This window comes from Monodelphis domestica, chromosome 8 (genome assembly GCF_027887165.1).
Source record: "Monodelphis domestica isolate mMonDom1 chromosome 8, mMonDom1.pri, whole genome shotgun sequence".
Classification (NCBI taxonomy): Eukaryota; Metazoa; Chordata; class Mammalia; order Didelphimorphia; family Didelphidae; genus Monodelphis; species Monodelphis domestica.
In genome coordinates, this window is record NC_077234.1 from 233,961,327 (window position 1) to 233,982,061 (window position 20,735).

General features: G+C 39.2%; 1 protein-coding gene across 2 annotated transcripts in view; it reads right to left on the reverse strand.

Annotated features, from left to right (window-relative positions):
- GPM6B (glycoprotein M6B) overlaps window positions 1-19,964 on the reverse strand; it is a 207,475-nt gene extending 187,511 nt beyond the window's left edge. The window contains exons 1-2 of one of the 2 annotated variants that reach the window (XM_007500911.3): window positions 19,085-19,964; window positions 18,095-18,257 (exon numbers count right to left, since the gene is read on the reverse strand). In XM_007500911.3, coding sequence (XP_007500973.1) covers window positions 18,095-18,098 — 4 coding nt within the window. In that variant the 5' untranslated portion in view covers window positions 18,099-18,257; window positions 19,085-19,964. Of the gene's footprint in view, window positions 1-18,094; window positions 18,616-19,084 lie in introns of those variants that run through there. The other variant, XM_056808349.1, reaches the window with a different exon arrangement.
- Window positions 19,965-20,735: the final 771 nt, after the last annotated feature.

Sequence of the window (20,735 nt, forward strand, 5' to 3'; positions counted from 1 at the left end):
AGAAAAGCATCCTGGCTTTGCCACTTACTTGTTGTGACTCTATCCTAGGTCCTCTTCTCATACCCTCTATACTATTTGATTTAGTGACTGACCATGGTTTCAATGATCATCTTTATGCAGATAAATTTCAGATGTATTTGCCCAGCCCTATTCTCTCTCCCTGACCTCCAAACTCATATCTCCAGCTTTTTGCTGGGAATATCTAACTGAGTATCCCATAAACAGCCTTTTTCTTTTCTTTTTTTTTAAACCTTTACCTTCTGACTTAGAATCAAGACTGTTTTTTGATTCCAAGGCAGAAAAGTGGTAAGGGCTAGGCAATGGGGGTTAAGTGACTTACCCAGGGTCACATAGCTAGGAAATGTCTATGAAGCCAAATCTGAACCCAGGACCTTTCATCTCTAAGCCTGGATCTCAATCCACTGAGCCACCAAAGGCTGTGCATCTGCTACCTCCAACCCCCTTACCTTGATGAAAATCAATATATTCAAAATTGAACACATAATCTGCTCCTCAAATTCTTTCCACATAAAATTCAGGCATGGGACCTGATTCCAACTCTTGTTGGATTCTCTAGAATCTTCCCATGCTCCTTCCCACCCACACTTACAAAGGCAGGTTCCTATTCTATAAGTTATTTTTTCCCTAGTTACAACATGGTCTACTTTTAACAATTTTTCATTTCACTCTCTCAATGAAAGCCCAAATTTTAATATATTTGTGCTGAAGCAATATCAGCTTACTTTTGCTCTTCTATGTGTATATTGTCTCTGTTCCTCTTGGATTCAAGAGTTGGAAACATATATTGAAGGGGCAATATTTACTTGGAGAAGGGGAGTTGCAAAGAGACAAAGGACAGCTCAAAAGCCTCTCAGAAACACCTGACACTAAAATGTTGAGATGATTCAAAATTCAACTCTTGTCTTTAATTAATAATCTTTTCCAAATCCCACCATTGTCTCAGATTCCTATGACCTTCGTCAAGTTACAACCTTTCTGGGCCCCAGTTTTTTCACTTATAAAATGAGGGATTTGGAAGACAATACCTTTCTCTGGTCCACTCTGGCCCTATGCTTATCATATCATTATTCTATTGCCTTGGTGGAGAAGCATGATTCCTACTTTTCAGCTAGAACACAGAGAAATAAATGACTTATACAAAATCAAAGACTATATCAAAGTTCATCAGGGTTAAAAACCTTTCAGGTTTGGTCCCTGGAAACCAATAGACCAAAAGAGTCAACAAAGAGGTTATACAGACTCATGCCTTGACTTTGAATGATATCACACAGAAACCACATTGGAAGTTTCTCTAACTACTCTCATTCCAAATATAGTTTAATGCTCAACAATTTACAATGGAAGGCAATACTTTATAATGTTCAATCTCTCGTGTTGTAGCTCAAGACCCATTTATTTTTATTCTATGTTTTGTAGGAATTTAGAAGAGCTGGCTACCACCCTCAGAACCCCTGAAGAAAATGATTACATTGCCTGTTTGCTAAATGCTGGGCCTCTATTATGTTGTGAAGAAGCACTAGGATTTGAGACACTAACATGCATTTCCTATTCTGTAAGGATGCCCTGGGCTTGCAATCAGGAAGATTTATCTTGATAAGTTTAAATCTGACCTTAAACCTTAAGTCATATTAGTTGTATGACCTTGGGCAAGTCAGTTAGCCTTCCTTACCTCAGTTTCTTCATCTGTACACTAATCTACAGAAGGAAATGTCAAAGTACTCTGGTATCTTTGCCAAGAAAACCCAAATGAAGTCACAAAAAAATCAGACACGACTAATAACTACTCAACAATAACAAGGAAAAAGGAGTACCTCAAAAACACATTTTGGTACTTAACTAATGCCTCCATGTTCAATTATCATAGAATCACAATTGTAAGAGGCCTCAGTAGCCATTGGGTCCAACCCATGCATAAAAAGAATTCCCAAAACAACATATATGACTACTAGTCATCTAGTTTTTAATTGAAGACTTCTGTTGAGGGGGCATCAGAGGCAACCTGCGTCATTTTTTGATAGCTTCATTTTTTTTTAACATCAAACCAAAACTGGCCTCTCTGCAATAACAGTTCATTGCTTTATAGTAATGGTTTTTGGGGAAAAACGGAACAATTCCAATTCTTCCTCTATCTCATTGCCCTTGCTATATTTGAGTACAATTATCATGTCATGCCCTGCCTCCCCTTCGGCCACCATCCTTCCCATTCTAATAGAATCATAGATTTAAGAGCTTTGAGTAGACCTTAAAGGCCATTAAGTCCAACCTATCATTTTAAAGATGAGGAAACTGAGGCACAGAATGTTGAGGCCACACAGCTTATAAATGTCTGAGGACTCCAAGTCTTTCCCAGTTTATATAGAAAAGGTTCTCTATCTACCATGCTACCTAAATGCTTTCTCTTCTCATCGGCCATTTCTAGTTCCTCTTCCTTCAATCAATCCTTAAATAATATTGACTTAAGACCTGACACCCTCCTATTTTCTCTCCTCTGGACACTTTCCAACTTATCAATATTCTTCTTAAGAAATAGTATCCAGAATTGAACACGATACTCCTAGAAGCTACTCATCTTTTAATGCAGCTTAAGATTGTATTAGCTATTTTGGCTTCACATCATGCTGTTGATTCATATTCATAACTGGTTCCATATTTTTTCAAATTTTCCATAGTTCTTTTCCAAAATTTTCCAATTTTCCAAAAAATTCCATATTTTAAAAAACAATAGCTATAGCGCTCTTATCTCATACTTGTGAAGTTGATTTTTTTTAAACTCAAGCATAAGACTTTTTTTTTTTTAAACCCTTACCTTCCATCTTGGAATCAATACTGTGTATTGGTTCCAAGGCAGAAGAGTGGTAAGGGCTAGGCAATAGGGGGTCAAGTGATTTGCCCAGGGACACACTGCTAGGAAGTGTCTGAGGCCAGATTTGAACCTAGGACCTCCTGTTTCTAGGCCTGGCTCTCCATCCACTGAGTTACCCAGCTGCCCAAGTGCTCTAGATTGCCAATATTCTTTTGGATTTTAATTCTGTCATTCAATCTTTGGTAATCCCTCCCAGTTTTGAGTCACCTGTAAAGTTAATAATACCATCTTTCTATGCCTTTATTCAAGTCATTGATAAAAATATTATCTTGAACCAAGTTCATTTCCCTGGGGTACTCTACTGGAGACCTCTTGATATGTTGGCACTGAACTACCAACAACTATTTTATTATTCAACTGACATTATCCTTATAGAAAAGGAAAGCTTTTTGTTCTTCCTTCTATACTATGGTTATAGACAAAGTGTTGCCATTGTGTCATTGGGTCAGTGGCATAGTAGAGTAACTATGAGTGACCAATATGTAGTATAAAACAGCTATTTCAGATTGAACTTGTCCCTCAAGCACAGTTGATACTATTTTCTTCTAGGAAAAAACCAATATTCTACATAGGTACAAACATTCATCTAAAGCATACTTCATTCTAGAATTACATAGAATTCTAGATTTCCAACTGGAAGAGACCTCAAATGGCACCAATTCAACACTTTCATGTGAAAGATAAGGAAACAGACCTAGATTACTCATTGATTTGCTCAAGGTCACACAGAGAATAAGAATGAAAGATGGAATTTGAATCCAGGTCTACTAGCTGTAGCTTTGCGACTCTTCCCACAGTACCATACTGCCTTCAAAGCCATTGTTCCATGAATCTGCTTTAGTAGAACTTACTTCTCCTGTTCTTAATACCTTTTCCATGTCAAGCTAGGGAAGTCATAATGTCTTGAACAAATCTAAAGCCTTTGGCCTGTGGAAGATGGTCTTAAAACATCTTTAGTACATCATAATGTACCCAACTGGAGCTCAATTCTTTTTTTAACCAACCTTTTAGAAAGCAAAGACCTCTTTTTAAGAAATGACAAATATCTGAGTCAAGGGAAGAAATTATTTTCTTCCTTGATTGGCCAGAGAATGGATAAAAGATAAAAAAAAAAAGATAAAAAAAATGGCCAAAGAAAGAAAGGTGTGAAGATATCTTATAAGAAAAGAAATATCTTGTGATCCCCAGAAAACTAACTATACCTTAAGCACTTCTGTATATGTAAAGGGGGGGAAATCAGTGGAAGCAGAAAATTTATCTATTAGAAAACTTGTCAGATTAAAACTTCTACAAGTCTTTGTTTTCTCTACAACTGACCAGTACTGAGGATACCTTTCACCCATGGGTTCCCCAGATTATCTGCCTTCATTCAGGTTACCTCTGCTTTCCTTGCCTCACTGGAGAAAAGATGTCCCTGCCCAACTTCCATCATATTGAGTAGCCAATCCTTACGACTTCTCATTCACCATTAAATGCATTCCTATCTGAAAGAACTCAAACATTTCATCTATTTATTGTTCAATCATGTTTTTTCTATATCTCTCTGCTTGGTAGTCAGCTTCATGCATGGCCCTTTTACATGGCTCTCTGGGTCTATATTATTCATCTTTTAGAATGAGATCCTATAGGGTAAGGAGCATAACTTTCACCACTGTACTGTATGGAGAAGTACTCAGTAAAGGTCTTCAATAACAATGACATAAGAGCAGGTGTTCTTACCTAAATGAAGCATCAGCAAGTTTAAAAGCCATTTTAGAATGACTATGATTCTTTAAAGATGGCCTTGAAAAGCATTTGCTACATTGTACACTAGAGCTCAAAATTATTATTATTAACTTTCAAAGAGTGCAGTCTTGTGGCTTTGGCAATAACACACTGAAAGGAAATTCATTACCTTAAACTAATGTTCTGAATCTTTTTTTCATTCACGATGGAAACTGTCAGAATCCACTAAATAGGAAAACTAAACCTCTGCCATGAGAAGGAAAGAGAAATAAGGTTAATTGCCACATCGCTTCTTTTATTATCTGAAGTGTTCAAGTTTCCTTTGGCTTTTCCAGCACAGTAATTCTTCCTGTTCCTTGCTAGGGCTGTCTGAAGTCACAGAAGATTAAACCAAAGTTGTCTCTTCCCAGTCCACCATTTTCTAATCTCTTTTCACAAAGACATTACAAAAGACCACATGCCTAAAGCTCAAAAGTGGTGACATGATGCACATACCAAAAAGCAGATTGTCTGTGCTCCAATTCATTTCCCAATCTGGACATCCCTTTTTAGACTAGAGCTACTGTTCCGTTCTCTCTCTTTTTAAAACACACATGAACACGCTTACACACACACACACACACACACACACACACACACACACACACAATGTGAAGGTTCTCATCTATGAGGGGAGGCGAGGGGAAAAAGACAGAGGGAAGGAAGGAGGAATATGGCAGTTCCTATATAGAGACACATCCTGTCCCCCCCCCCCCTCACCCTCCCACGACTTTTTACAAACGTTGAAAACATATGTGAATACTTCACCACAAGGCAGGAACGATGACACTTCCTGCAAGCCTGTCTTAAAGACTTAATCTGGAAAGATATGATTACAGTTAAGGAGATGAGTTCTAAATTTGGAAAAGCCATCAAGGATGGCTTTAGGATGTTAGGAATTGTGAATGATAATTTCTTTATTCCCAACTTCCCTCCTACAAAAAGAGAGGGGGGAAGGGGGAGCGGAAGTTAATCAAATGAACAGATAGATCCATACATCCTTTCAGAGGTCAGACCTCCCAAGAATGTTTCTTAAACACTGGATACAGTTACCAAGGAAAAGGACAGAGCTCCTTTCCGAGGAGATGGCTAAAAATAAGAGTCGAACCCTTCTGACCAAGATGGTTTACAAGTAATCCTGCCCAGCTGGGATTCTTGAACTACAGGGTCTCCCATCTAGACAAAGTATTCTATCTTTGATAGTTTTGGAAAAAGGAATGTGGTGAATGGGGAGCGGGGAGGGGAGGGGAGGGGAGGAAAAAAACAACAACCACCACCCTTTCTTCAGGAAGGGAAAGCCTAGGATCCTGAGGCTGAACCCAACCAAGCCTTTAATGACCAGTACTAATCAGATTTTATGATGTTGTACAGCACAAAGGGTTTTAAATCTCCCCCAGACCAAAAACACAGTTGAATAGGAGGGAAAGGGGACTTCTTTTCTCTCAGGACTGGTCTCCAGCTGTTTCAAGGAAGAAAGGACAATTTGACAGCCTACCACAAAGCCAATGCACTAATTCTCCCTTACTTGGGAGCATACACAGTGCCTTATTTAATGCACCAAGTTCATGTGCATTGGACTTGTATTTGAGAGCAAATGCCAAGACCAACCCTAAAGCAATTTTCTTTGGTGAGTTGGGCTGACTTCTATAACCCAATTAAACAATTTTTACCACCAAACTCAAAATGACTATTTGGCATTCACTGGTACCTGGATTGCCTTTTATTATATTTTTCCCTCTCCTTTTTTCTCTCCTCTATGGTAAGAAGCTCAAACATTAAGCTTCTGCCAAAACCAACGTAGTTTCTGAACAATGGCTAGTATTTACCAAGCACCTACAATGCTAGGCACTGTGGAAAGTGTTTTACAAATATTATCTCATTTGACCTTCAATCACCTGGGGAGACAGATATATTATTAACCCCATTTCACAGTTGAGGAAACTGAGGCAAAGAGGTTAAGTGACTTGTCTAGGGTCCTATCTTACGTCACATTGGAACTCAGGTCTTTCTCTTTCTGTCCACTCTGACCGCCTTCTATCTACACCACACTCATTTTGTCTTCCCCGGCCTCCTTCTGCCCTCACTGGTCTCATCCCTCCATCCTGACTTTATTCTGTCTCCATTGACCTAATGCTATCCTTAATCAGTCAATCAATGAGCACTTTTTAAGCCCTCAGTATGTGCCAGGTATTCTGCTAAGGGCTGGAGTTGCAAAGAGAAAGCCAAAAACCCAGCCCCTCCCCTCACTCCAATGAAGGTCACAACATGAATAGAAATAGGTATGCACCAGACACATTCTAACCTCTATACCACCTAGCTGCCTATAGCAGATCAATCGTAAAAATAAATAAGCAAGTGTTTAGGATTTTCCTTGATAGCTACATAATTCCACAACAAATCTACACTCAAGAGGTCAACAAAAAAGCTACTAAGAGCTTCTATGACTTCCAGAGAAGCTACTTGGATCAGATACTTTAAGTAACTCTCAGCTCTAAATATTATGATCATTCTGTTTTTTGTTTTCCTTTTGAGACTAGGTCTCCCTTTCTCATCCAAGGTGAAAATGCAATGGTTGACTACTCACAGATCCTATCCCATTGCTTATTGACATGGAAGCTTTGACATGTTCCATTTCTGACCTGGGATGGTTTACCCTTTTCTTAAGGCACTCTGATAAGACAAAGCTCCTAGGAGTTCACCATATTGAGGTCAAATTCTGAGTGGGCACCACATCAATTGTGCCTAGTGTAATTCAAAACTCCCAACTCCTGAACCTATGAGAAGAGAATGATATCCACATCCAGAAAAAGAACTATGGGAGCAGAAATGACAAAGAAAAGCATATGATTGATCATGTGATTCAATGGGATAGGAGTGGGGCTTTTAGATTTAAATTTCAGTTTCTTGCAAATATGAATAATATGGAATTAGATTTTGAACACTGATACATCTATAACTCAGTGGAATTGCTTGTCAGCTCTAGGATGGGGAAGGGAAGAGGGGAGGGAAAGAACGTGAATCATGTAACCATGGAAAAATATTCTAAATAAATATAATAGTTTTAAAAAAAACTCGACCTCCTGGATCCACCACGTAGCTTCCCAATAGCAGGTATGCCAGTCATCCCTTCTCTTCCTGCCACATATTTTCAGTCTTAAGGGATGGAAGTCAAGGTTCTTATATTGTTGTTCTGTTTTTAAGTTGGGAAAGTTGATTCAATATACTCTACAATCGTGATCAAACTATAAATTTGCACTTATTGTTCCATAATCAAGCTTTTGATTCAGTCATCTAACCCTTCCCTCCCCATCCAACTTGTGTTACTCTCTTAATTTCTGAAGCATACTTTGTGATCTTAGGCTAGTCTTCCCACTATCCCAGAGGCAGCATAGTCTATCATACAGAGTGCTGGACTTGGGAGAAAGTAAGACAGGTTCAGATCCCACCTTTGACCATAGGCAAACAACCCTTCTAAGCCTCAGTTTCTTCATCTTTAAAAAGGAAGAGGTTGGACTCAATGACCTCTATGGTTTTTCCAACTTTAAATCCAAAGTCTCAGAGGATACACCATGCTCCTGCCAATTTCAGGATCTCAGGTGGGCAGGGAGAAGTTTCTCATCAAAAAGATTTTTTTTTTTGCTATCTAGTTTTCATTCTTATCATAAATCATTAGTTAACATAACACAGTACTTACTTTTATCTAGGCTAAAATGTCGTAAAATCAAACCAACCCATAGAACAAAATGGCTGAGCAATTCCTGGGAAGACCCCTGCCAACCACATTTGGAGAACTCCTGTACTAGAGGTCATCTGATCGAATATTCCTGTGCATATTCACTACAGAAGAAAAAAAGCTATATATGCTACATGTCTCTGTTCATGCTGTTTTCTGCTGCCTGTAATGCCTTCTCTTACCCACTTAAATCTAACCAGGCCTTTTAAGCCTAATTCAAGTGCATTTTTTTCTGTTACACTTAGCTTCCTCCTTACTACTCCTAGCAATCTGCTCAATGAGCCTTTCTTATACTTTTGGGCGGTATTTCACAAATGAACACCAAGTCTTCCTCTGCTTCTGTATTGTAGTTTTGTCTTTCCATAGAGAGTTCCATTTCCAAAGTAGCCTGGGGCAAATACAAAAAGAATCCTGGTCTTAAAGTCAGAAGACTTGAGTGCGAGTTCTATTTCCACACTTAATAGCCAAACAACTGATGTTTTCTTTGTAAATACACACATATACGTGTATGTGTTTCTATATGTATATTACACATAACCACATAGGTATACGTAAACACGTGAATATTTCACATGCAAAGGGTATAAATAGGATTGCATAGGAAACCGTGAGTACCTTGTGAAGTGGTTAAATTGGAAGATTTCTTACACCTGGAGGAATAACAAGTGGTATTGATTCATTTACTTCACAGAGGTTCCAGGGCATTATACTAGTTTTTGCTATATATAGTCTAAGGAAGCAGACAAATGATCAATATCATTAACTAAATTTTAGAGATAAAGTCAGAAAAAGTGCTTTGCCCAAGAAGCAATAGAGGAAAGAAGCACATAATTCCCAGAACTATACTGGGAAACTTTTCTTCCAAAGCTTTCTCTAACTCCAAATTGGTTGGGGAGCAGAGTTTCTCAGCAAAAAGATTTTTTTCCTACCTAGTTTTTATTCATTCCATAAGTCATCAGTTAACAAAGCACAATACTTACTTTTGTCTTGGCTAAACTTTCCTACAATCAAACCAACCTAAAGAACAAAAGGACTGAATACATCCTGAGAAGACCCCTGCCAACCACATCTGGAGAACTCCTGTACTGGAGGCAATCAGCTCAAGTATTTCTATGGAAAGTCACTCCAAAAAAAAGGCAAATTTCCTAGTAGTTAGATTTAAAAAAAGACTGAAAGTAAGAAATTTTGAATGTGTGCTTGAATTATTCTTAAATCATATAAGTACCTCGAGCAATCAAGAGATCATAATTCTATGAAGTCTTCACCTTATAATTGCAAATATTATAAAACAAAATAAATCTGACTTGCTTGCTATATTCTGGCTGATATCTCTCGTATAAGGAAATCCATCTTGAGGAAACTCCCGCTACAAATACAGATCAGCACCTTTGTAATTTATAGTCTTAAACAGATTCCTTAAAGGACTGGGAGATTAAGGGATTTACTCAGGGCCCCATAGCCAATGTGTCGGAGGCAGAGCTTGAACCCAGGTCATTCTAACTATGAGGCTAGCTCTTTATACAGTAAACTGCACTCCCTAACATTATGTGTAGTTTGAATTAAATATTGATAGGATCTTTAATAAAAATATGCATTTCATTTATAGCTGTACTTTTTGTAGTGGCAAAAAAAATGGAAAATGAGGGGATGTCCTTTGATTGGGGAATGGCTGAACAAATTGTGGTATGTGATGGTGATGGAATGATGAATCAATGGAATTCTATAAGAACTGGAAAGATCTACATGAACTTATGCAGAATGAAATAAGTAGAACCAGGAAAATATTATACATAGTAACTGAAACATCCTGGGACAATCAAATGTAATTGACTTTGCTACTAAAAGGAATGCAATGATCCAGGACAATTCTGAGCAATTTATGAGAAAGAATGTAGAAAAAGAACTGTGGGAGTAGAAATCCAGAAGGAAACAGATGGTTTATCACTTGTTTATATCAGTATATGATTTGGAGTTTTGGTTTTAAAAGATTATTACAAAAATGAGTAATATGAAAATAGGTTTTGAATGATAATATATGTATAAACCAGTGGAATTGCTTGTCAGCTCTGGAAGGGGGAAAGGAAGAGAGGAGGGAGACAACAAGAATCATGTAAGCATGGAAAAAAAACTAAAAAAATATACATTTCCTCTTGTAAAATGCTTTAAATTTGGACAGAAAAATGAGGCATAGGGGGCAGCTGGGTGGCTCAGTGGATTGAGAGCCAGACCTAGAGATGGGAGGTCCTAGGTTCAAATGGAAGGACAACCCTATCTGTGTGACCCTGGGCAAGTCACTTGACCCCCATTGCCTAGCCTTTATTACACTTTTGCCTTGGAATCAACAGTATTGATTCCAAAATGATAGATTAGGGTTTAAAAAAAAAAAAAGAAAAATGAGACATAATGGAAGAAAAGAAAAAGGCATTTATTAATGTGCCAGGTAGTGTGCTAAACATTTTACATATTTGATCTCATTTGATTCTTACAACAACCCTGAAATGTATATGTTATTTCCATTTAAAAATTTATCTCTATTTTTACAGTTGAGTAAATGGAGATAAAAAGAGATTAGGAAATTTACCCAAAGTCACACGTAGTAAATATTTTGGTCTGAATTTGAATGCAGGCCTTCCTGACCTAAAAATCCAATGCTTTATTCATGGTGCCATTTAGCTATCTTATAATCAAATAATCCAGATAAAATCCCTAAAATCTGCCATCTAGAGACTAACTAGAAAGTGAATAAACTTGCTAAAATGATAATTGTAGGGACTCAGAATGAGTTCCTATGAAGCACTTTAATGACTGGTCACAAGAACGCCCCGTCATCAAGCACTCTTGTGGTCACAAACTCTGAGATTCCCCTTAGACTTTAGACCTTACCCTTGGGGGAGCCCAAGGGATTGCTAATCCCCAATCAGGTAATAAGTGTCTTTTCCAGGTTCTTGTGTTGGTGTCCGGTCCCTTAGATAGGAAGATCTTTTTTGAACAAGAACAAGGCATAAAATAAACGTGTCTCTTTCTACTTGCTACAAGCAGCGAAGATTCAATACTAAGGAAGCATTTAATAAATGTTTGTTCTACGGTTGAGTCAATCAAATTTGCCCTTAATTCTGGGAGGCTAACTAGGATCTTGCATGTGTATGTGATTTCATTGGTGGGGAACTTCCTTCCAACACTACAAATTGTTAACTAATCTAAAGCTGGTAATGAATGATAAAGGCCTAAAGTAGTAACCCAAAGAAGCCTGGGAGGAGTTGGGGCTCCCTGAGGTGCTGAGTTTGTGATAAACCACCCAGAGTCAAAAGATGGAGGGACTGTATTTCCTGCCTCCCCAGAATATCCAACCATGGGACTCAGGTCTGAATACAAACACACCAGCTCTCACCCTTTAATACACCCCAACTTTGCTACCTTTCCATTGTACAAAGTCTCAATGTCCCCACCTTCTGTTCAGGCAGGCACTCACAGCAGCAGCTGCCTGCTGACCCATTCACCCAGGCATGTCTAACTTCTACACCCAGCTTCTCTCATGACTATGCCAGAAGAAGGATTGTACCCTTTGGAGCCATGGACTAAAAACGAATATCCTCCTCCTTTTTTTGTTTGTTTGTTTGTTTGGAGGTGGGAAATGATGTGAGTGGCAGAGGATTAGTAGCATGGCCTGAGACTGATCACAGATCCAGTTAGATTATCTTTATCCCTAAATACAGCCTCTTCCTGACTCCTCCTATTGCTGAGAAGGCTATCCTCCCGCTCGTCATCTTGGTTCATAGTCTTGGCTACCTTTTCATCCCTCATTTCACATATCTAGTTGCAGAATCTGCTCCTTCTCTAAATCTCATATTCTCCTACTGCGAAAGCTACGACTCTAGTTCAGACCTCCATTCCCTTTTTCCTAGGCTACAGTAATGGCCTTCTAATCTGTTTCCCTGCTTCAGGATCTCCTCTTTCCAAGCCATCTGCCACACAGCTGCAGAACTGATTTTGCTAAAGTGTACATCTAATCAGCTCAATCCTTCTCATGAAAAAAAACCATACTAAATAACAACTCAATAAAGCCTAGTGGATCCCTAGGGACTCTAGGATGAAATATTTCATCATTATGTGACTTTTTGTTTTAAATTTTGTGTAAATTTCATAATTTACATAATTATTAATGTAATATTATATGTATAAAAGTGATAAGAAGTCAATATTGGGAGTGTCGCTCAAAATCTTCCCCAGATGGGGTTGGGAATCAAGAAAGCTTTGGACCTCCTGGCCTAAAGGGCTGAGGAGTTCAATGGCTTGCCCATGGTTACACAAGTTATCGTGTCCAATGTCAGAAGGAGGACCTGACCCCAGTTTTTCCTGACTTCAAAGCACTGTAAGCTGTCTATAAGCTGCTTCAGAGCTGGCCACATGACATCACAGGCAAAGTGGGATAGTTAGCTCCAAAATCTCTCTTTAAATTAAGTTTTGGCTCTTAAGGCCACCATTTTTTACCTTTTGAGTTGATTAGAATTCCTGGAAGGCGATTACATGGCCAATCTACATACCTGTGGGCAGAGATTTCATATCTGACTCAGTTTCAGAGCAGATGTTTTGGTCTGGACATATAATTTCATGGTTATATGGGGGAACGATGGATATACATAATGCTTCAGGCATGGGGCAAGCTAACCCTAAAGAGAAGTACTCAACAGCAACATGGCACCTTCGACTAATTTCCCTTCCCCCAATCCAATTGGCATGTGGGAAGAGACATTTGGAATGCCAGAATTTACAACCACAAATGGCTTTGGAATCAAGGAACAGAACAGTGTTGCAAACACAATTACCCAGTGGTCTCCTCCTAACATTCAACATGAAAAAAATAGTCCAGTTTTTCCTATACATTTCTTCTAGGGATTCTTTTTTAATGCTTAGCTTCTATCTTAGTATCAATTCTAAGACAAAAGAATGGCAAGAGCTCTGCAATCCATGTTAAATGACTTACCCAGGGTCACACAGCTAGGAATTGTCTGAGACCACATTTGAATGCAAGTCCTTCAAGCTCCAGGCCTGTCATTCTATCCACTATGCTGCCTAGCTGTCCCTTGGACTCTTCTTCAGTTTTTAAAATATTGGAATTAGCGGGTTAAAGTTCTCATAGGGATAAATCCAAGCTCTTTATTTTATAGAAGAGGAAACCAAGGTAAAGCAAAGTCTTTTTTTTTCCTAACCCAAATTTACTCATATAATATCTGGTAGAGGTGGGATTAGAAAACAGACCACTGACTTCCTCTCAAGGACTATATTCAATTTACTATATTGTTTCTCACAACAGACATTTGCTTATATGGTGATGGATGACATTAACTAAAAAATAATTAAACTGTAAATTAATCTTTATTTTTAAAAATTCCTGATATTAAATGGATTAAAACCATTATCTATTATATATGCCACATATGTAGTGGGTATACATGTACAAGTATTTCTTTTTAAATGTAATAAAAACTGATGAAACTAAAATTGCCCTCCTCTGGATACAGCAAACAAAAAATATACAAATTCTCTATCTATAATAAGCAAGATGTTTTAGATTTGGATCCATTCAGTCCATTAGGTCTATAATCTCAAGTGGTCTCAGACATTAGGGCTAACCAGGACCTCAGAGATCATCAAATCCAATCTCCTAATTTTACATATCTGGAAGTTGATGCCTAAAGAGGGAAAGTGACTTGCCTAAGGTCATACAGCTAAAAAGTAGAGACCTAGGTCTTTTGTCTCCAAATCCAACACTCTTACCAGCACACTCTGCTTGCTGACTCTTGATATGGTCAAACAGATGCAAAATCAAATGGAATATATATATATATATATATATATATATATATATATATATATATATATATATATATATATATCTGTATCCATATATCGCGTACGTACATACCCACACACATTTTACTACAGTAACACTCAAAAGGCAATCAAAGGTCACAGAATAAAAGTTTTCGTGAGGACCAAAAGCAGGACTTCAGCTCTAGTCAAGTCCGTCCATACTGTAGTACTTTAGCATTGCATGGGCTTAAATTGAAGTTTTAAAATAGTTATTTGGACAAAATCTGTATACAAGTGAGCATTGTAAAAGCTGAACAGGGTATGCAGAAAGTGGGCCTTTTTAAACTAAGAACAAAAACAACTTTTCTAGTTCCTATATCCTAACAGGAGAGGTATACCGGTGTCCTGGAGAAAGTAAAGGACTTAAAGAGTCAGGGACACTTGCAGACTCAAATCTTTCTTCTGATACTCTAGTCGTCGAGACAATTCATATAGCCTCTATCTACACAAGTGGAAAGAGCAAGCCTAATATGTGCCAGGCACTGTGTTAAGCCCTTTAACCAATATTATCTCATTTGATCCTTCAGCAACCCTGACATTATTATTCTCATTCTACAGATGAGGAAACTAAGGCAGACTTACCTGGTCGCAGTGTTAAATGACTTGCTCAGGATCACACAGATAGTGTGGTCACATTTGAACTCAAGGCTTCCTGACTCCAAGCTCAATCCTCTTTCTACTGTATCATCTAGCTGTCTCAAATTCCTTCTCTCTGCATCTTACTACCATATTAATCGAGGGCAAGTCAGTTAACTTTTCTTGACTTCAATTTCCTCATCTATAAAATCAGAGGATTGGATCAGACATCTGAGATCCAATCTAGCTCTAGATCTTATCATTTGATGCTCTTGGTAGAGGGAGTGCTCACACTGGAAGTTCCCCTACACTAATTAAAAATCACAGACTTTTGATGTAATCACATATAACAGACTGTTATAACTGGAAGAAGGCCAAGAGATAAGTCTAATTCTTTCATTTTATAGAGGAAGGAACTAAAGATTAGAAAAGTTATGTGATTTTTCTTGAAGTTATTCAACTAAACAGTTACAGAATTAAAACTAGAACCTGAATCCCTTCACTTTGGGGCCAGTGGTCTTGATATTTACAGTAACAGATTCAACAAACATTCTTGTAAAAATCCATGTCCAGGATGTTTCCAAGTCCAATCAAAATATTTATCAATGTATAGTAATTAAATACATCTGGAAAAATAAAATCAGTTCATGCCTCTATGGTATATTTACTAACTCTAACAAAAGGGAAGCAGTGTGTTTCTCTTTTGGCACTGAAAGAACAATTTTTTTTTTGTTCTTTATGACTAAAACCAAGGATACAGCCCAAATCCCTGAAGTATGTGCAAATTTACATAAATTGGCAGTTCAACTCTATAACCAACTATTGTATGAGACATAATGCACTTCCTTGAGGAAAAATTAGAAAGAATTCTGGTTTGTGAGGTTGCTTTGTGAAAACTGCATCTTCTATTCCTATTTAAATAAACACACAGAATTGAGCAAAGTAGTCATCAATATTTCCAATGGCCAGATTTCTTTCTATTACTAGATCTCATCCCAAGCACCACTGATAGGAGTAGACAGATCATTAGGGCAAAAAAATCTATTTCAGGAAAGTGAATTTTCTAAATACAGCATTTGGATGGGACTTCCAGTTTCTGGCATGGCAATCTCTGCTAGGGTAGTTGCCATGAGCTAAACAAACAACAGAGATGATCTGATTCTCCACAGAATTTTTGCAGATCCAGCACTGACCCAGCTAACTAGTCTGAGTAAAAAGAATACATCCATCTAAAGGTCTCACATTCTCGGAATGCTTTTATTCCCTCTGTATTCCTCCTGACTACTGTAACTTATTAATACAATGTTATAGTAGAATTCAAGGTCTTTTCTACAGTCTCTTTTCTTTACACTCTCACTTGCATTACTTGGTGCCTACAACAGGGAATTCATCTTAAGATCTTTTGAAAATACTTCAGATCACAAATTCTGCTCCCCACACCCCCAACTCCTCACTTAAACACAAAACAAGGAGCCTAAATGCCCCAACTAGTTTTGGCCACAGCTGATGTGGAGTGGAGAAAAAGCCCCTCACAAAACAAAACCAGCCACAAACAGCCCAGCTAAGCAGACTAAGCCAGATTCTTTTTGATGTGTTCACTGGTATTGTATTGCTGTGCATTTTCAAATACATCTCTGTTCTTGTGCTGAGTCGAGTTTACTTACTTAGGGTTTTGATCTACATAAAAGACACTAGTCATTTAAGGTTTTAATGGGGGGGGGGGGGCGGCAAGTGTTTACCCACTACAGAGCACTTTGCAAACTTTTAAACCGCTATCTAATTGCCAGCTATATAAATGCTAACTAGTTACCAAAGCTACAATTCCTGCAGTTGGGTAAGGAATACAGTAGCACTCTTTAGGAGAAGTAGCTTTACATTCCCACAGCATATGTTAAAGCGATTGTGCTGACTACAGCATTTTAGTGGAATTAAAAAAAAAAAAAGGAATGAACATAAAGACAACAGATTACTTCCGCCAAGCTTCAGGTTCAAGTTGTTTTTTTTTTGTTGTTTTTTTTTTACATAGTCCAGCTGGGGGACATTTCAGCAGACTCGTGTTGCATTTCAGTTAACAGGGCTCAGGGTAGAAAGAGGGGCCGGCCAGGGGTCGTATAGTTCAAGCTTCCTCATCAACTATAATGTGAATGTTATTTACCTTGTCACCTCGGAGTGCTTCGTCAAGGTAGGAAAAGTTTGTTTTGAAAGTCAAGAGAGAGAAGAAAATGGCAAGCAAGGGACGCTTTATCTTCTGTCCTTTCCACATCCGCTTGGCCAAAATTTCTTATATAATAGTCACCAGAACAACCCAGTCTTTCGAAACGCTGGGCTTAATGAGGATTTAATTCAAAAAAGACCAAACGAATTAACTTTTAAAGGGCCCTGAATTGAAAGCTGACAGTGAATTTGCAGCTCTCAGATGGGGAATCAAGGAGCAACAGCTGCTCACTTTCTTTTGGGAACTGGCCAATGATGGGTCCTGGGAATTCAGTAAGAAGACTTAGCCCACTATCCCCATTAAGTTGGGGGAGGGAATCTGAGGACAAAGTGTAAGGATACAGAGGATTACTCCCACTCTAGGCAGATTGTTAACTGGCAGCAAGAAGCTGTCCATCTTAAGAGCCGGCGTCCGGAACAGTGAGGGTCAGCCCAAACTGCCCTGATCCAATAGACCAGACAGCAGGGGGATGCGGGGATGATGCGGTAGACAAGGTTTGGGGGAGACTCCATTTTATCCCCTTAACTCCACTCTTACCCCTTCCTCACGCTCCCGTCTCTACCTCTATAACCACCATCACAAATCACCCCCAGAATACCCTTTAGGAACTCCAGCATAGACGCAGCACAATTTAATTTAGTCGTGTCATTCCCATAGATCCCCGATGGCCCTAAAGCTCCATAGACCTTTTATACCCCACCCACCCACCCACTGTCTGCAGCTAATGCTACCTGCATCTTCCAGGGCAAGCCCAACTGGCCAGCCCTCCGTCTCTTTCCACCCTCAAACAGCTTCAAGGTTACCCTCTGCATGCCCAGCATTGCAAGACACCTGCGCCCCTTCCCTAGCCCACTTGCAGTCCACATCTAAAAGGCATCCCAATCTGGAGCGAGGCAGGTGAGAGAAGTAACTCCGACACCTGAGCCTGCCTCAGACAAGTAGTTCGCGAAGTTCCCAGCTTCGTGAGGTTCTAGATCCAGAACAGGAGGGGAAAAAAAAATAGGGGGATACCAAGAGGGATCAACGCAGCGGTTCTGTGAGGTTCACTTACCCATGGCTGGGAAAAGAGAGTGGGTGCTTCTGGTGCTGGTGTCTCTTGCAGGGGGGTTGCAAAAGCTGAGCTGAGAGTCTCGGTCAAGTTTGCAGGTACTGCTCTGGAGCTGTGGCCGCTGCTGCCGCTATCCCGACTCGCTGCTGCTAGCTCTCTTTCCCTGCTGGCACAAGGAAAGGAGGGGGAGAAGGGCACGTGTGGCAGCGAGCTCCGCGCGGGCGGGGGTGAGCTGGCAGGGGAAATCCGGGGCTGGGCTCTGCTCTCCCTCTCAGGCTGCGGCTCGCGCCACTGGGGATCAGCTAGCACCGGACCGTCAGTGCTAGGGGGAAGCTGACGTCAGAGCCGGGGGGCTTTGTGAGCCTGGAATGAATGGAAGCCAAAGCAGGCTGGGAAGCCCGCAGCTTCCTTTGGGACCCGAGAGCTGAGGCGGGGGACTGGTGAGGGAGATTTATTCACCCACCGTGGGAAGGTCAGAGAATCCTTGGGGCTGACTAGGGCAGAAATACTTAGAGAAATTCCCATCTCTGCCAGGAATGCAACCCTCCGTATAAAGAATGCAAGCCGGACCTCCCTATTGTATTGCTTATTTGGATGGGCCTTTGGTAGGAGAGCTAAACAGGTGTCAATTCAATCCCTTGAAAACACGCTCATTAGAATGAGCAACAATAACTGGCATAAACATAGCGTTCACTACTTTTCTACCAATATGAATTGGTTTAATACTTTTAGGCTGCTCTGCGCACGCCAAGTCCTTTGAACAGTATTACTAAGAGGAACTTATTTTTACATTGCATTAAGATTTTACCAGGTATATTCCTCATAGCAGCTCCTCGCCTTCCTCTGTGTTGATTTTACTCCGCAGATCATCGGAATTAAGTGACTTTCAAATAATCACATAAGTGATAAGTAAGTATCCTAGCCAGAATTCTAACCAAGGCCTTCCAATTGCAAGATGTGTCCATATGCAATAGAGAAAGGCTGTTCTCTTACCTCAAACTGCTAATGAGTAATGCCTTGGCTTCTCAGGCCCAACCTGGGGCTTCAGAGACTTAGTAGGAAATTAAGGATTTTTCATTGCCCTCAGTGGTTAGTCCTTGCAATTAGGGCAGGATTTCTTCAATTCTCCTAGAGGAAGAGAAATATTTTCAAGGTGCTAGTTTTGGAGATTTCCTGGGGCACCCCATTCATTTTAGGATTTTTTGTTTAACTGAGTAGCTTCATTAGCACCTTTTTATTGTTTTGGAAAAAAAAAGTCATGGTTATATAAGCAATTACCAAGAACTCTCTCCACCTGGCAAGCCACATTAAAGATAATTTGTGGTTTCAGCCTTAGTGCTGCCTAAAGCAGAAATTAGAGGTGTGATTCTAATCCAGAGATTCCCGATAAATTCCCATTAGTCACGAAGTAGTAGTAGTAGTAGTAGTAGTAGTAGTAGTAGTAGTAGTAGTAGTAGTAGTAGTAGTAGTAGTAGTAGTAGTAGTAGTAGTAGTAGTAGTAGTAGTAGTAGTAGTAGTAGTAGTAGTAGTAGTAGTAGTAGTAGTAGTAGTAGTAGTAGTAGTAGATTGAGTAGGCAGATTACACCCAGAGATTTTTAATAATGATTTCTTAGAGTTTAGGGAAAGATAGGAGTTGAATATTTGGGTCAAACTATCACTTTACTGAAACATTTTAGGTCAGGAAAATTTTTAATGTAAAATCATTGGAACTTAGAGCTTGAAGTGAAGTGTTAGAGATCATTTAGTCTAATTCTTTCTCCTCAAGAGAACCAGAGAGGAATGTCACAGAGGTAGCAGATCTCAGCAAAGGCAGAATTTAAATCCAGGTCCTCTGACTCCAAAGTGTCAACTCTTCCCACTCCAGCAACCTGTCCTGATTAAAGGAAAGAACTATCAGGCAGAATTGTAAAAAGAATAATGGTATTTTAAAGAAAAGGGTGGAGGGAAGTAGATTGTATATGAGTTTTTTTTTTCCATCAGTCCCACAGCAATAATTATTATTTGCCAATCTCTATAGTCTAAAAACATTAGGTATCTCCCAAGATGAATTTCCATTTCCTTCACTAAAACCCTTCTCTGACTGACTTGTATATGCAGAGATCCTGCTTGCCAATGACACCCAATGGATGCCACTATAATAGGAAGGGGAAGGCAAGGACAAAGAGAAAATACACAAGAGGATTGCTATGTGTTAAAGGAAAAAGAGAATCCATTCCAAGATCTGCTTTTGGAAGGGAGCTATTTGGTTTATCCCTACATCCTGTGAGGCTTACAGGGTTCTTTAGTGGAAACACGAGGAATAAAAAGGAAAGTCTAGCTCCCTTACAAGATGAAACAGTATTTTGGTGGCATATTGTCTCATTCTGATACACAGTGAGATACAAGCTTAAGCTTTCATGCATCAAGATGAAAGTCTACCCTTTTGTCCACTTTCTGTCATTCCTTAGAAATCCTGGATTTTTTTCCACCAGAGAAAAAAGGAGGAGCAGCTGTACAAATATTAGAGCTATTCAATAAACAATGGGGTTTTAAGCTTTTTATAAAAAAAGGCATTAGCAAGGCAGATGTCAGAAGTTTGAGGTGCCTTGGCCAAGATGGGATTATTAGAAATTCAAAAGTCTATGATGCTTTATTAAGAACTTTT